This window comes from Lissotriton vulgaris, chromosome 1_1 (assembly GCF_964263255.1).
Source record: "Lissotriton vulgaris chromosome 1_1, aLisVul1.2, whole genome shotgun sequence".
NCBI classification, from domain to species: domain Eukaryota; kingdom Metazoa; phylum Chordata; class Amphibia; order Caudata; family Salamandridae; genus Lissotriton; species Lissotriton vulgaris.
In genome coordinates, this window is record NC_141685.1 from 543,245,977 (window position 1) to 543,263,941 (window position 17,965).

Here is a 17,965-nt window from a genome sequence, read left to right on the forward strand (position 1 = left end):
GACATTGCCGCTAAATGGATGTCTTCTACCTCCCCACCCTGTTGAGCTAGCGGTGGTGAGTTGACTGGATCGCTCAACAGGATTGTATGGTTTATGAAGCTAGAGGTTGCCTCCGCAAGTATGGGCAGGTTTAGGGGCGGTGGCTGGGTCATTTGGCCTAACATTGTACCTGAATTAGAGAGCTGTGTTGGACCGTTTGCTATTCTGCCGTACAACTTGATTCTCAATGACTTGTGCAGTCGCTGTCATTCTTGTGTATATTATTGACTGTCTGTTGTTCAGCTTTTTCCGCGTTGGTGGTTAAAATAAATAAAATCGGTTTATCAAAAAAATATATTTATAGCTGAAAATGTTTTCGACCAAATGCTTCCCACGTACCATTTTCTCATCTTCTTATAACTGCCTCCAAATATTGTTTTTTTCTAAAAACACGGTCATGTGTTTTCTATGCAGTAAAGAGCCAACCTATTTAACTAGTTTTGCAGACCAATTGAGGGTTAAATTCATCAGTTCAATGTCATCTGCGTATAGCAGTGATGTCGTCAATTGTCCCAATTTTGGAGGATGTGAGTGAACCTCGGCCAATGATTTGCTCAAATCAGAAATAAAAAGATTTAACAAATTGAGTACACATTCTTGCTTGAGTCCTTGCTCAGTTCTTTGTACTGAGGAAAAGCCCTTGTTTGCACCAAGGCTCACCTTTGCCCAGGTTTCTCAGTACAAAAGCTGCACAGATCGTAAAAAATGTGCCCTTGTTTTGGAACGATAAACAATTACTCATGTGACAACAGAAGATCAACCTATTATACTTATTTTAAGTTCCTTTCTGGTAGCAGAAAACAACGTGTGTTAGACATTTATTGTTTGTTCTTTTTATAGTGGCTTTACTAGAGCTACAAGTGCCTCAAGCTAAGATCTCAGTTCCGGTGTTTGTACAGACTTCAGTACAAATCCATGACTAAGTTCTAGGGGACTTAGTGAATTTGAAATTTAATACCGTCTGAAGAGACAAGATATTGTTGGGTAACTAGTGCAGAGAATTTGCATATATCGGAGCCAACAAATGTTAGGGTGTCAGTGGTTAGGTGTCGCAACATTTCTGGCCCATCATGTAAACTAACTGAAACTTTCTCTCCACAGGCACACTTTCATATTTGGAGTTCTTCCCTTTAGACACACATGTACCTCTTTTAATTTCGATTTGGGAGTTCAGCTTCGCGACCTAAAGATGTGCTCTGGGACTTGTTTCCCTGGATGTCAATATTTTGATGCACAGGTCCAGAGAGGACAATGGAACCACTGTAAACATGTATCTAAAGGTTCTTCCAGAGTAGCACTTTCAATTGCTTCCTTTTAGTTTCAAAGATGACGCGTAGGCAGATATCCAAGTGGTAATTTGTCAATTCAGCTTATTACCATTTCCTCATTGCAAGCCCCAGTCTGCCTCTAGTCAGAAGTTCTGCTCCTTCTCTCTTTCACACGAATGAGAACAAAATAGTAAAGCATAAGTGCCCAGTTGAAAGGTCCATACTACCTCTAGCCCACCAATGACGGAAACCTTCCCTGGAGGAAACATTCAAAAAGCTGATAGTTGTCTATGTTGCGCTGATCATGATAATGTATTAGTTGCAACAGAAGAACCTTTGTGAAATGTTAAGGTAAGTTCAGTGACGTGTACGCAATACACCATGCGCTTACTCTCTCTCTCAATACAGATGTGCTTATTGCTGAACAAACCTTCTATATTTAGGTCCAAAAAACAAAAAATCTTTCAACGCTAGTTTTGTTCAACTAAGCTCCTTTCATCTTGTTAAACACATACTAGAGTTTTCAATCAAATGCTGGCAAACCTTGTTAATTTAGTAAATACACGTTCTTTGGATTTTTTTTCTCTATTCAGGCTTATTCTTTAGTGGATCGAGAGGTTGGATACTGTCAAGGGAGCGCTTTTATTGTTGGACTTCTTCTGATGCAGGTAATATATTCTTGGTTAATGGTATGATTGTTTATGTATGGGATGATTTGAAGAGATATTTACTTGCATAATTAATTATTGGTAGTGAGATTCAAGTCTTGTTTCTAGGAGTAACCTTTAATAAGATCAAGATAAGTCCCAGCTAATTCATAAATAATTTTCATGTTAGAAAACATTGGGATGTTTTTTTAAAATATTTGTATTTGATTATTCCATCAAGCAACTACATTGGAGTGGAAAAGCAGTCATTCAATATTGCAATGATACATTCTACATTCGGACAGTGCATTGCAATTGAGCAAATATCAGATAATGTAACTTGTTAGGCGGTCTCCTAAAATAAGTCATTGGGATTGTATTGATTGGGACATCTCCTCACTATCCCCCACATCCATGCGATAATATTTCACTGTGGGACCCCAGACCTTAGGAAACTTCCTTGGGCATCCTCTAGCTTTGTAACTGCCATACACCAGTCCATCCCTGTTTTCCGTTCTCGGAGGATTGGCTGCTCTGGTGCTCCCCAATGTTTGGCCACGTCTCTTTTTGCCACTACCATGCCCGGGTTGCAGAAAAAGAGCGTGGTCCATGGGACGTTCACGTCTGTGAGTATACTTAGGAGGACATATTTTGGGTCAGCTGGAAGGTATTCCCCCTAGAATTGTACCTAAATCACCCAGTATTAAATTATTTCGCAACTGTATGGTTGCACAGTCCCAAAGTGTATGCAGGAATGACCCCCTTCGTTCCCCACATCTCAGACAATTGGGGGACTCAGCTCTCCCAAATTTGTGCAAGTGGACCCAATCATAATAGACTCTGTGTAAGATCTTGAATTGGGTAAATCTTCGCCTAGACTTAATCGCCTCCTGCCCTTGGTGCATCAAGGTAACCTCCTAGTCTGTCATCTAGTTCACCCACTTCACTTTCCCACTTTTCTCTGAGTTTCTTTAGTGAGTCAGGCATGTTGTAGATAGACTTATGTGTCCAGGAAACCACTTTCGCCTCAAATTCCCCCCGAAGTAGTCTGCCCTCAAGAGGTGCAAATTCAGGGATGTCCGTTGTACCTAGTCTCCATGCCTCCCAGGCGTGTTTGAGTTGGATGTATTTAAAGTACTGTGTGTTATTAAGCTGGTAGTCTCACTGGAGGGAGCTGAAAGGAACTAGGTTTCCTTCCTCAAGAGATCTCTCAACCTGGTGATCCTTATCAGGTCCATTGCTCCAAACCTTCTTAGTATCCCGATTTCATCTAGTTGCTTCCCTACCCACAAGGGGGTCTACTGGGTGACCCTTGTAGCCCATCTCATGCACCTCCCCGCCTTTTACCATGCCTCTATCGTCCTCGCTTTCTCACACCACTTCCTCCATAAAAATAGTGTAGGTAGGACCTAGGATGGAACTGGCTTCTTTCCATTGTATAAGTGGGATGATCTCCGGGTGCGCAACCTCATTCATTGACCACTATCAAGAGTGCTGCCCAGTAGTATTTCCGTATACCTGGGAGGGATATGTCACCATTGCATTGGTTTTGCTGCAGTGTCCACAGCACCACTCTAGGGTGCCCCTCGTTCCATAGCAGTTTCCTCACCTCTCCTGCTACCCTGGGGAGAATCTCATCTGGAACTTTGTAATTTTGTTCTGAAGGACATCTTGTTTTGGCAGGGTTATTATCTTAAACATAGCCACCCTCCCTATCAGTGTTAGTGGCAATGTCCTCCACTGGTCCGGAACTCCATGGAACTCTGTCAGCACACTCCAAAGATTTAGATCGAGGCTGCATTCCCTGTCTGAGGTCACGTATATGACAAGATATTGGAACCGCTCCCTATCTATATGTTGGCTCCCTAGAAGATCTAATGAGTCCAGGTCTCTTCCTACGGGGTATAGACTTGATTTGTCCCCGTTTATTGTGTGTCCTGCATGGGCACCATATTGTTCGAAGACCCTAAACACTCCTATCTGAAAGAGACACGTTAGTGATAGATTCCTTACCTTAGACTATCCCCAGGTGTCAGACTGGCTCCGGGAAGTTTTTCGACAGCAGTACCCCTGCATTTTGGTAGGTGGCGTCGTGCGGCTTTGCGTCCGTCGCGGGCGTCTGAAGCGCCGAGATGTCTTCACGGAGACTACTTAGGCGCCACCCATGCGGTTCTTTCTTTTTCCGCGCCAGAAAGCGCAGATCCGAGAGAGAGCGGTACTCCTAGTCAATAAAATATACTTGTTTATGAGACTTGTCTCATGTTTTTATCGAGACCTCGACTTTTTGGTGCAGTAGGGACGCCCTGGTTAAGGCCTGTTGGGACCCGTCGGACCTTGTCGGTGACGGACCTTTTCACCGTGTGTCTCTTCTGCTTGGGGCACGCCATCTCCCTGAGCCAAGCACAAGTTGTCGGGCTATGGCGCAGAAGGCTTGCAGGAACGTTCCCTGAAGTTGTTGGAGGCCCGGCACTCAGAAGCGCGCCAATCAAGGTCCCTCTTCTGTGGGAGGTCGAGGGGATCGCTTGCGCAGCCGACACCATCGTTCATCTGGGTCAGGTAAGTCCAAGCGCCATTTAAAGTCGAAGGAGCGGCGTTGCTCTTTGTCTACCCCCCACTGGTCCCGGGGCTCGGTGGAGGGGGGTGGTCTCTCCCCCGCGGCTCCATTGGGGCCTCCGTTGTGGCCTGCGGCTGCCCACGTTTTTTGGGAGCCGTACGTGCCTATTGAAGAGGTACAGCTACTTGTATCGACCGTGGGCGTTTCTTTCTCCCATCGGGTCCCTCCGGAGCATCTTTGGACCCCGCGGACCCATTGGGTGGTTCTGTCCCTGTGCCTCCGCCTTTCGCCCCGGTTACGCTGGCAAGATACCGTGTGGCGCTGTTGGCTCCGGCCTCTTCACCACCGCCTTTTGGCTCCGGCCTCGGCACTGCCGCTGGCTCCAGCCTCGGCACTGCCGCTGGCTCCGCCCTCGGCACTGCCGCTGGCTCCGGCCTAGGCACTGCCGCTGGCTCCGGCCTAGGCACTGCCGCTGGCTCCGGCCTAGGCACTGCCGCTGGCTCCGGCCTCGGCACTGCTGCTGGCTCCGGCCTCGGCACTGCTGCTGGCTCTGGCCTCAGCGCTGCCGTTGGCTCTGGCCTCGGCGCTGCCGTTGGCTCTGGCCTCGGCGCTGCCGTTGGCTCTGGCCTCGGCGTTGCCGTTGGCCCCGACCTCGGCGCTGCCGTTGGCCCCGACCTCGGCGCTGCCGTTGGCCCCGACCTCGGCGCTGCCGTTGGCCCCGACCTCGGCGCTGCCGTTGGCCCCGACCTCGGCGCTGCCGTTGGCCCCGGCCTCTGCGCAGTTGTTGAGCCGGCCTCTGCGCAGCTGGTGGCTCCGGCCTCGGCGCAGGCTCCGGCCTTGGTGCGGCCGTTGGCCCGGGCCTCGGCACAGCTGTTGGATCCGGCCTCGGTGCAGCCGTTGGCTCCGACCTCTGCGCTGGCTCCGGCCTTGGTACTGCCATTGGCTCTGGCCTCGGCTTTGGCCTCGGCGCAGGCTCCGGCCTCGGCTCAGCCGTTGGCTCCGACCTTGGCACAGGCTCCGGCATTGGCGCGGCTGTTGGCCGGGGCCTCGGCGCAGCCGTTGGCTCTGGCCGCGGTCCTGCTATTGGCCCCGGCGTGGCAGTTGGCCCCGGCCTCTGCGCAGCTGTTGGCCCTGGCCTCTGCGCAGCCGCTACGGCCTTGGTGCGGCCATTGGCTCCGGCCTCGGCGCTGCTGTTGGCCCGGGCCTCTGCGCTCCTGTTGGCTCCGGCCTCGGCGCTGCGGTGGTGCTGTTGGCCCTGGCCTCTGCGCAGTTGTTGGGCCCTGGCCTCTGCGCAGTTGTTGGCCCCCGCCTCTGCGCAGTTGTTGGTGCGGCCTCTGCGCAGCTGGTGGCCCCGGCCTCGGCGCAGCCGTTTGCTTAGGCGCAGGCTCCGGCCTTGGTGCGGCCCTTGTTTCCGGCCTCGGCGCAGCCGTTGGATCCCGCCTCGGTGCAGCCGTTGGCTCCGACCTCGGCGCAGGCTCCGGCCTTGGCGCGGCCATTGGCTCTGGCCTTGGCGCAGGCTCTGGCCTCGGCTCAGCCGTTGGCTCCGACCTTGGCACTGGCTCCGGCATTGGCGCGGCTGCTGGCTCTGGCCTCTGCGCAGCCGTTGGCTCCGGCCGCGGTCCTGCTATTGGCCCCGGCGTGGTAGGTGGCCCCGGCCTCGGCGCAGCCGTTGGGTCCGGCCTCGGCGCAGCCGTTGGGTCCGGCCTCGGCGCAGCCGTTGGCTCCGGCCGCAGCGCTGCCGTTGGCCTCGGCGCATCAGTTGGCTCTGGCTTCAGCCCCGCTTTCTACCTCTGAGCCTCCTTCAGATCCGGCCCCTGCGCCGCATTCGGATCCGACATCAGCGCCTCCTTCTGATCCGGCATTGGCTTCAGCGATGTTGTTGCCTCCAGGGCCGGATTATATAGAGCCTGCCTTATCCTTCCTCCAATTCCTGCCCTTGACCGGAGGAGGGTACCAGGAGAGGTCTGAGGACCTTCTTGTAGCTCGCTGTGATGAAGATCTACACCAGAATGACCATATAGTGGATCCCAGCATGCTGGGTTTCTCTACACACCCCGATACACTGTCTCCCTCCTCTGTAGCTACGGTGGTGTTGGGTTCACTCTGTGATATGGTATAGAGGAGGCCACCTGTACATACGAGGCACCTCCAGTTCCATCGCACAGCACCTTCCGCCACGTTGTCTAGTGGTTCGGGGCTCTGCTTCTACAAGGGCCTTTTGGCCCTCTATTCCAACTCTGTGTGGGACACGGTGGCACAGTGCTGCCACAGTGTCTAGCGGAGGCTTGGAAGGTGCTCTCCCAAGCACTTGCCAAGGGCAAAGATGCAGCGGGATTCGCCATCCATTGTGGTATTGACCCCGCATCCTCCATAAGCAGAGCAATTTGTATGACAGTGGGTGGGTCCCAGGGCTAGTGGGCATATCAGTCCACGGTCACCACTACCATCGCTGGCTCAAGGCCTTCCTAGTCTGCTGTTTCAGTCCACAGTTTCAGGCCCTCCACATGCCAGTGGGCGGCAGGTTTCGTCATCACCTTCCCTACTGGCGCGCCATCACGTTGGACAGGTGGGTTCTGAAAACAGTCCAAAGGGGCTACTCCTCCCCTTCAACACTACTCCTCCTGCTATGCCACGTCAGTACCGCCGCACGTCGGGGGATCACTTGACGCCTTACAAACAGAAAGTTGCGGCGCCCTTGAGGGGCCATCGAGAGTGTTTTAAACCTTCGGAACGCCGATTGTTTCCTGGACCCGCAACTCTGGATGGTAGCGTTACACTTGCAGGACCCCTACTTTCACGTCCTACCAGCCCACCGGCGTTACCTGCGGTTCACGGTTGACCACGAGCACTTTCAGTTCGCCGGGCTCCTCTTTGGGCCTTACCAGCGCCTCTCGGGTGATGGCTGTGGTTGCAGCTCGTCTGCGCAGATAGGGGGTTTCACTTTTTCCCTATCTCGACGACTGGTTGTTGAAGGCGGGCTTGCCCCAGGCTCCGGGGGTGGTGTTGCTGGGGTATCTATTCTAAGGTAAGGAAACGATCACTAACGTGTCTCTTTCAGATGCACAAGTTACTACTTGTGTGTAATGATATATCTGTAAGAGACATTAGTTAGTGATAGATTCCTTACTGTCCCACCCATCCTCCCCGTTCTGCGAACTGATTTCTAGGGTTAAGGTCATCCCCATCAGGGCCCTAGTTTTATGGCACCAGTGCTCCGTTTCTTGCATGGCTCTGCGTTCCTGGCGCGGAAATTCGTGTCAGCGTACATGGGTTGTGCCTAAGTAGTCTCCGTGATGTCATCTCGGCGCTTACGACGCCTGCGACTGGCGCGGAGCCGCACTACGCCACCTACCAACACGCAGGAGTACTTCTGACGAAAAACTTTCCGGATGCAGTCTGACGCCTGGAGATATTCTAAGGTAAGGAATCTATCACTAACTAATGTCTCTTAAAGATATATCTTTACACAAGTAGTAACTTGTGCAATAGTGTTTTACTCAGGCTGGTGACATAGAGCAGGATATCATCCACATAGAGTGAGATCCTCTCATCTTTCGGTGCCTCCTCCCCATGTGAAATCCTGCAGTATCCGGTTGTGCCCGTACCATGCAAGCCAGCGACTCAAGTGTAATAGCCAACAGGAGGGGGACAAGGGGCAACCCTGTTGTGTACCCCGCCCAATGGGAAATTCCGTGGATAACATCTCATTTATTCTGACTGCAGCCACAGGATTTCTATATAACAATGCTATTGAGGCCAGTAATTTGGGACCAAATCTTTTCAGGGCCCGAGTCAGGAAGGGTCAATCTGGGTTTTCACTTCATTCTGTGCTAGCATTTGATATTTCTTTCCGAGGACTGCTATCCTATGAAGAATTGAGGGGTCTGATCCTGCCCCAGGGAACCCTTCTAACTTCACTAGGCGCCTTTCCATTTACTCTGTTTCCCGTTGTTTCCTCTTCTTTTAATGTGCAATAATATTCTGTGCTCTGTCTCGAAGTACTGTTTTTAGGCCTCCTAACGTGTAACCGCAGAGTCTACTGAGTTTTTGTTTTCTGTAAAATACAGCTCTGTGTCTATCCTAAGTTCTCATGAGACTGCCTCATCCCTCAGTTCCTTGGCCTTCAGCCTTCATCCCACACCCAGGCGTCGAGGCCGTGTCCTGAATGTGAGCCAATGTCAGACAGGCCCCTAGCCAGATATGCAGCCGAAAACGTTAGAATGTTGAGCAAAATATTTTGAATCCTGATTTTTACTTACATTTGAAGGAATTTCAGTATATGTTCCTACCAAAATATTGTTGTAGATCATCTTTTAAAAGTGGAGAGTTGATGTTTTGGCTCCCTACTCCATGGAGAGATAACCAGCTGCTTGCTACTTTAGGATTTGCCATGATTACCCAAGGCCCCTTCTGGGACTTGGCTGTTGCTTTACTCATTAGTACATTCAAGAGCTAGAGTCTTTAGCTATAACTAATAAAAATTTAAACAGCTGACATTTGAAAAATGGGTCTCCAGCAACAAATGGCCTCTTTGATGTGCTTTTGATCACCTTATCTGTTTGCATCATTCATACACACACCTCCCTGAATGGCTCCATTGTCCTTGTGCTTAGTTTAGCTGGCACAGTAGTCTTTAATTGTTTTATTGAATGAATTATTTACTGTGTGTACAATCCCTCACTTAACTAACCAAACCGAAGAGCAGTATTGTGCATTAAGTATTGGAGATGTTTTTGTCAGACGAGAGCCCTCAAATGTGTGGGTGCTTATTACACGACGTCTGATCCGGAGAAGAGCAGACCTCTCCATATAACTGCTCCTCAAGGACCACTTGAGAACATTTACAACATCCATTCATTAATGTAATTATTTTTTGACTTGCGCGAAATGGTTTAATTGGCATGTGTGCCTTTCATGCAAGCAATGTCTCAAACCCTTTCAAGTGCTCCTTTTTTGCACTTGAGATGCTGAGGCATTCCCATGCAGGCTTCTTTGTTTTTAAAATGAGACCGCTGGCAGGTCTTGTGCTCTGCACTGAACCTACCTACTCATGAAGTAAACTCTACTTTTCAGATCACTAGGCAAAGCCATTGTCACGGTTCCCACGACAACACAGAGCTCACCCAGGAAGACCCATCTTTTTGACCTATTAACATTTCACTCTTTGTTGCTATTAGTCAAATAACATGCCTGGGATCCGGCAGTGGTGGTAGTAGTTTGTGGATTTGTAGTTGAACCAAATATTATACATTTATTTTAATATATGTCATTTGGAAAACAAATGAGAAAAAACTACCATTGTTACAGTGTCTGAGTATACATTCACAATGCACAGGCCTTGCACGATACAGCTGAAAAATGTAAATACACGAGCGAAGGGCAACAATGTTGTAGAATGATATGGCAGGTTTGATTTGCCCTTCAATGCCATTTGTTCAAAGGCCCCCTTATCATATTTTTAAAACCAGGCTTGAAACGTTCTTAGAAATATACTATGTTCTAACCTTAATTTTAAGGCGATTGCGTGCCGTTATCGAATACGAACGAATGAAAAACGTTTTTATTGCATCGTACGCTATTTTTTGTTTTAAATCAAAGATAGTTACAATTTCCCAAAAACTATATTTTCATTGGCTTTAAGCAAGTAAATATTTCTCAAAGTGAATCGGGATTATATTCTGCTGACACTTCTACAAATGACACGCCTATCACTGTACCTCGATTTCATATCTACTGTGAGAACCACAACGCTACAGCAAGCTTTGGCAGAGCCAATAGGACTTGCCTATGCAAGAGCCTGTTGGCTTTGCCAATGTGTTTTAGCCATGTTGTACACCAGCCTGGCTGCATTTCAACATGGCTAAAGGTTAGTGGCATAGAGGAGAGTGGTGTGTGGAGGGGCATAGAGTGGATAAGAGCATAGAGTGGGGTGGGTTGGTATAGAGTGGCTTGGAGTAGAGTAAAGTGTCGTAGAGTGGAGGATAATGGTATTTCATGGATAGTCGTGGCATAGAGTAGAGTGTCATGGAGTGGTGTAAAGTGGAGTAAAGTGTTGTGGAGTAGAGTGGTATAGAGTGGTGTGGAGTGAAGGAGCATAGAGTAGATTAGCGTAGAGTAGAGGGTCACAGTGGACTACAGTGTCGTAGAGGGAAGTAGAGTTCAGTGGAGGGGTGTAAGGTGGAGAGTCGTGGAGTAGAGTGGCCTAGAGTTAAGTGGTGCAGGGTGGCATGGTATAGCGTAGAGTGGAGTAAAGTGTCAGAGTGGAGTGTCATGGAGAGTATTAGTGTGTCATGGCATAGAGTGTCTTGAAGTGGGATAGAGTAGAGTAGAGTAGAGTGGAGCGGAGTGTCATGGTGTGACTTAAAGTGGAATATGGTACAGTGGGATTGAATGGAGGAGCATAGAGTAGAGGGAGGTAGAGGGGTGAAGAGTCAAGTAAAGTGCTGTAGAGTGAAGTGGCATGGCGTAGAATAGAATAGAGTGGCCTAGAGTTAAGTGGTGCAGGGTGGCATGGAGTAGAGTGGAGTAGTGTTATGGATAGGAGGGTCGTGGAATCGAGTGGTATGGCGTATCGTAGAGTGGAATAAAGTGCCATAGAATGGAGTGAGGTAGAGTGGGGGGCATAGAGTGGAGGGTCGTAGAGTGGAGTATGCATGGTGTGGTAGTGCACTTCCATTACAGACAACACATTTTCAATTGAAATGACCGTTACATTTTCACCGACATACAGTTTTATTGATAATATACAGCGCGCATAATGTGTGGAATTCGCACCCCTTAGTGTTTTGATTGTATTAAAATATTACAAAACAATGTACTTCATTTGTGCTTTCCTAATTCTGAAACATTTGCACAGCTCAATAATAGGCATTTACATTTTGTTGTGTGCTAGAAAAAACCCTTTCATTTCACACCCCTAGATTTCCAGATAAATCCTCTCACTTTGAAGCCAGAGAAAGAAAAGTAAACACTAAGCTTCCTCGGAAGACAGAGCCTGACATTTAACCTCTGTCTTTGAATGCACAGCAGATATAACAAGATAAGAACAAAATGTAAAGGCTTGTGTACAGAAAGCGAGCACTCGTGGATGAATACAGTAAACCATCTTTGCTCCATGGGAGGGACAAAGACATGCTGAAAAGTCTAAAACAAATAAGTCAGCAAATAGAAAACAAGCAAATGTGAGTTGCAATACACAAAGCCAATGGTAAGCAATGGGTGGAATGCATTCTTAGGTCTGCTTTCAGAATGTCCCCAAGAAGTCTTTAGCAAACAGACAGCTGTGCTGATTGGTGGCTTCGACCTAAAAAGAGCTAGAACTCTTATCCAGCTCACAGAACATGTTGGCCCTGGGAGGCATGCAGATGCTCTACCAAAGAGCTGTAGGACCCGTCACTTTCTTAGATAATGTGCTGAATATCTAGGGTAAAGCATCTGTTGTCCATGTTATAGAAGGCCATAAAAATGTTCTTCATCTTGGTTTAATCACATGTTTAGTGTTTTTCAGTCTGTAAAACTTTTTAAATGATGCGATTCATTAAAGCTCTTAATAATATAGCTGCCAATTTCATCACATTGGGCTGGTGTTCTTCTGGTAAGGTAAAGCCTTATAGGAAGAGGTGGTTGTTCAAATAAATTGTATTTTTTGTTTTATAAACCAATACTCGCTTTGCTTTTAACAGGCCGCACAGTCCCTTGGTATGCAAGCAAACACAAATGATTATTCATTGTATAGATATGTAGCAATGCATTCTTTTACTAGTGAAAATTGAGTGCTTAAACATTAACTAAAACACAGTTTAATGTATTACAAAACCACTTGAGAACTATACTAGTGCAAGCATTAGCAAACCCAATGGGTATCTCCTGTGGGACCTTTTGGAGTTGCCAATTAATTTTTAGTAATGCTGTACACTACAGCATCCCGATGCTGTGCAACGTGATTAAAGAAGAATAAAAAAAGGCATATGACGTGCCCGCATGTGCCATTTAATTTTTTAGGTGCACACACCTACAAAATAATATGGGTGCTTTGTTTTCTTCTTATTTACTGATCCAAGTTGCATCTGTAAATAAAAAGAACTCTCCAACTTTTTTTTTTTTTTACACAAGTGTGAGAATCACAAAGGAAAACATGGAGCACTTGGGGCAAGCAACACAGAGGGCACAGAAGTGTCTGGAATCCCTGTGGCAGGCAACGGAATAGCAAATGGGCTAGAGAGCAACGTGGAGCACAGAGGGTAGAAAAGCAAACTGGTGAGAGCAGCGTGGAGCTGGCGGGAAAAGCACATGGGCGCGAATCAAGAAGAGAAGCACACAAGGGCATGTATAACTGAGAGGGGTAGTAGAGAAGCGCACAGGACAGAGAAGCACACAAGGGAGACAGCTGGCAAACACATACACTATTATGGAATGCTTAACCAATTAGATAATAGTACTACATGAAAAGCAGTCATTTGAAGGACACCAGTAATGAATCCATTTTCCAGGGCAGGGACAGACTTAAGAAGGATAAGGGAAGCCATAGAAAAAGAAGCAGGCAAATAAGAGAGACAGTAAAGCCTCCTTTTTAGAGACAGCTGCGCCGTTTGGTAGGCTAGACCTAAACAATGTAAAGTGGAAAGCAATAGGTGCAGTAGGAGCTCCTCCTGGACTTGGGTGGTGGGGCTGCGAGTGCAACGGGGGGAGTGAGTGGGGTGAAAGAAAGGAAAAAAGCACTTAAGTGGCGGCGGCCGGCATCCGCCTTTCCTCCATCCTCTTCATCATTTTCCTGTCCAGCAGAATGCACCCGAGCACCCAGGCTCCCCTAAGCCAATCATAACGCTGCTGTCACCATGACAGCAGAATCGTGATTGGTCTGAGCGCCGTGGTTTGTCATTCAGATGGGAATTGGGAGGCTGTGCATGTTTCCCACCAGGCTGTGCATTACAGCCAGGTGGGAAACATGCAAAGTGCTTACAACTGTTTGGCCAGACAAGACGGCCTGGCAAACTGTAATGTGCACCTCATAAAACTGAGCTGCTGCAGTGGGGAAAATAAAATGATAATAACGTTACTTTATTCTTATTATATTTTTCCTATTGAATATGGGGGTGACGCTCGTCCGCCTTAGAGGAGGAGCCTCCACTGTGTTTCCTGTTAGTATGGCCTTCAGGATAGAGAATTTATTTTTGATGGGAAATGGAGCTCCGTTTTAATGTCTCCAAAGTTACAATTTATTTTTTTTACTCGAGCAAAACTACATCTTGTTTCAAAAATGACTGTACTTATTTTAAAATACGTTCTGAACTATTTAACTTTGAATGTAATAATTGTTAACGGATATGTATGTCTATGCAGACATAATACACGAGTAATTCTTTATAGACTATGATTATTTGTTTTGTATTTGTTAAAATTGAATAATATGAAAATAAAGTAGGCAAAAATGTCTAATTATTGCATTGTCTGGAGTGTCTAAGCACCCAGCCTATTGGGTTCAAAACTGGTATTTTTAAACATGCGTTCTCATGAAAAGGGCTTCCTGATCCTCTGAAGTGTGCTCCAATGTAGCTTAGCACAGGACTTCACTCATTTACTGGAAAATTTTATACAATTATGTAAATTTCGACCGCATAAGCCCAGCAACATGTTGCCCATTAGTTTGCCTTGTTTATTCGTTTTTAATGCCGAATTTCAGCACTCGTGGTATTTATGTAGAGCCCACAGGATCTTGCAGTATAATTCACAGTTTTGTGTTCTAAAAAGAAAACTTGCGGCACCCATGCTTGTTTGCAGTGCTGACTCCCCAAAGTCCCAAACGAGAACCCATTCTTCCTCTACAAAGTCATACTTGGCGTCCCCGGGGATCCACCTACCCCCCAAAACAAACTGACCACAAGGATCCTGCCGTGTCACCTCCCCCCCCCCCCACCCAAGAGACACACCCCCTTCAACTGTCCTGAACATAAATACAGACCTACAACCCCACCATACTCCTAAACACGTGCACATTTTTGGTCCTAGCAACCCCCTTATACCTAGTGTCCAACAACAAAAGCCAATCCGTGCTACAGACCTTCCTTCTTCGTCAAATGTAAAACCTCATATCGGTGCCCTGCACAACCACCTAACCCCCTAACACCATATCCACTATGCCTGCTCCATGTCCTAACAGAAGAACTCCATACCTAGTGTTCTGATGTCTCCCTCTCTGTAGTGTCCTGGATCACACTTTTCACTCTGGCTCCACCGAAGCACAAACCCATACCTTTTTTATGAAGACTAAAGAGGTAAAGTGGAGGCAGTAACGTAGAACGAATAGGAGACCTAGATCTCATTGTTTTCCTTGCACAACCTGATGTTTATCAGTTACCCAATTAGAAGTTAATAATTTTAGTGCATTTAATCTTATTTAAATGCTTTTGAAATTATATAAACAAGATTTTTAATCTGTATCGCTGCTATAATCCTGTGCTCCTATTATCCTATCCTCCCTCCACCTGTTAGGTAGAGGGATTGTGACTAGTTGATGCTTCGTCCGCATGCTGTGGGCTGTCATTTTTTCTCTCTTTCCCCCCGGCATAGTTGGAGGTGCCATATTGGTTTAGGGCGCACTTTCGCTTTCATGGGGGCGGACCATTGGCACTCTAAAAACTGGACCGTGGCCCAGATGCGCAGTGGGTGCCCCGAAGGCGCACTAAAGGCCAGTCCATCAGCGTCCCGTTAGCGCCCAGCACCAGCCACTATGCCCAAATTAAGTTAGATCCGGGGGATCATGTGTTGTATACTTCAGAGGCACTGCCCGCTCTATGCTCTAGGACAGCTTGTTTATCGTGTCTGATGGTGAGTGTAGGAAGGTACATCCTGACTATGGTTGCCCCCAACTTTTTGCCCTGTGTTTTAGCTGGTTTTGGACATAGTCGACCTGGGACCCTGCCAATCAGGACCCCAGGCCTACTGCTCTCTCTTTAAAATGGATTCCATGTACCCTAGGTACATTTCCAATTGGTACTGGGCCACCCTATCAGACCCTGTAACTCAGGGCATAGGTGTACCCAGGGCTGCCAGGGGCTGCAGCATGTATTGTGCCACCCCTGGCTGGCCTCCTAAATTTGACACAACTGGCTGCATGACAGCTGGGGCAAAGTCGTGTAATCACCCTTTGCTGTAGGTGTAGTATACCTATACCTAACCCTAACATGGACACACAGATTCCTATCAGTCACTCCTATGGCAGGCCTTGACAATCCTGAAGGCAGAGTGCTTGGAATCGTGTGAGATGGTGCTCTGGCATGAGCTGAGCCTGTCTGCAGCTTGCGGAATCAAGTCCTAATAGCTGCTCCATGATATCGCATACCATATACTCTTAAGTGCATTATAATCCTCGCGGTTAAATGCTATCTTTGGTATTGCTTTATCAAAACATGTCGAGTAAGGTGTCATACGAATTGGAATACTAACCCCTCGCCAATTCTGGCGACGGGGTTAGCATTCCACCCTTCTAGAGGGACACGACATGTATGTAACTGTGAACCCCGGTTAAAGTTAACTGAAGCCTCAGCTCCACAAAATGGATGCTGCCACCACAGACACGAGTCTGACCCCCTACAGCTGGGAGTCCTTCCAGCGAGGGGAGCCTGGACAAAGGGTTTCCTGTCAGGGGCGGTGCTAGCACCGTCCCAGACATGGTTTTGTGTATCCTGGGTAGGCAGGGCTTTACAGGAAGGTGACTGCTGAGTGGCACCCCGGTGCTCACTACGCATAGGCCGGTCTGAACCAGTTCCAGGGGCACACCAGCCCCTGGCCTGGGGAAGTCCGGCATGGCTGAGGGGTGTAACCACCCCCCACCTAGTCCCACCCATAGGCAGGACCTAGTCACCGGGTCAGCCCCCTTTTTTAGTATAAAGATGGGAGCGGGCCCCCTGTTAAAATTAGATCATCTTTGGAATCAAGATACCACTTTCTTCGAAAGGACTTCACGATTTCTTCTTCAAGATTCTCCCTTGTGGCTAAGGAGTAGTCACCCTGCATCCGCAGGCACCATCCTAAAGAACACTGCGGTCTGCTGCAAGTCCTTCATCACGAATCCGACGACCCAGCTCGACGAGACCCGGCTTCCCTGGCACCTCTGACCTCTACTCACCTCTACAGCCCAGCTGAGAACCGTGAGTGCGACGAGACCTCAAGGGACCGACGATCGCCAAGACTGCACGACATCTTTACTGCAAGCCCACCGTGTCCTCCACTGGTGAGTGCTTTGGGGTCCGAGAAGCCCCGACCCTGCGCAGCTCCAGCACCCAAGATCAGCCCCCCTGCATCTCCACGATCTGCGTGGGGCCCTTCTGCTGTTTGCTGTGCACCGCGTTGTTTGGCTACTAGCCGGCTGGCTTGTGGCCCTCTGAACGACGCCCAACGACTTCACGACTGCTGGTCTGGTTGCTCCAGGCTGGCCTTTGCTTCCTTCTTCAAGAGAGGCACCCCGGACCCTCCTGGTCCACTCCAGACGCCATTTTAGGTCCACCGCGTGGGCTTGAATTTGCCAAGGCTTTGTTGCCCAATCCTGGGTCCAGCGACGCCGACAGCTTCTATCTTCGTGGGACAGCTCGATCCTCCATCCTGGTCGCCGACAACGCCTCCTGGTCCGTGAGATCTTCGAGTCAAGCGTCACCCACTCACCTAGTCGAGGTGGCTACCATCCGGTGCCCTCCTGGTGCCCACTGACTACTGGCTAGTAGTCTCGAACTTGGTCCCCTCTGCTTTCAGGTGTCATCTATCTTCAAGATCCAGGCTTGGATCCGACTGAACTTTCTTCACTGGTCACCGGCCAGCATCTTTTCTTCCGGCTCCTGGTCCGTCTACGAGGATTCCCGACGTCTTTTCAGACCTATGCAGCTGCAGCCCCGGGGCTAGGTAACTTCGGCATTTCGGTGCCCCAGCATAGCCTCACTATCCAAGGGTCAGAATCTACTTTCGTTTTCTCCCTACCAGGTCGGGTTCGCCCGAGAACACTAACTTTCTAATTCCTAGCTACCATAGACTTTTGTCCCGCATCTCGCGTGAGAGTGCACACACTGCACCCGAGTCCCCTAGGCCTCCTAGACATAATCTAACGATTCCCTAGTCAAGTCCTAGCGATTCCAAAAGCTATTAGTACTGTACTTACCTGCTAGGAATTTCGCATTCCACTTTCAGAGTATATGGTTTTCCGTGCCCCTCGGGCATTGGTATATACTGTGCTAACTTAAGTATTTTTGTAAGAGTTTTGGTTTGTGCTTAGTACCCTGTCCTCATAAAGAGTACAGGGCTGTTGTGATCTTTAAATAAATAACTGTTTATTTTCATAACACTTGTGTGGTGTCCTTTCACTTGGTATTCAAGGGGTATATGTGTGGTAAACAGCTGGCTTAACGCGCCCTCTCGAGTCTTTAGCCTTAGACTGCTCGTATCCACGCTACTAGGATAGCTGGTCTATAAGG

The 17,965-nt window shown here is 48.4% G+C and overlaps 1 protein-coding gene across 5 annotated transcripts in view; it reads left to right on the top strand.

The window, feature by feature from the left end:
• EVI5 (ecotropic viral integration site 5) overlaps window positions 1-17,965 on the top strand; it is a 1,064,947-nt gene that overhangs the window by 319,059 nt on the left and 727,923 nt on the right. For all 5 annotated transcript variants that reach the window (XM_086953930.1, XM_086953933.1, XM_086953929.1 and 2 more), the window contains one exon: window positions 1,901-1,975. In XM_086953930.1, the coding sequence (XP_086810056.1) occupies window positions 1,901-1,975 (75 nt within the window). The remainder of the gene's footprint in view (window positions 1-1,900; window positions 1,976-17,965) is intronic.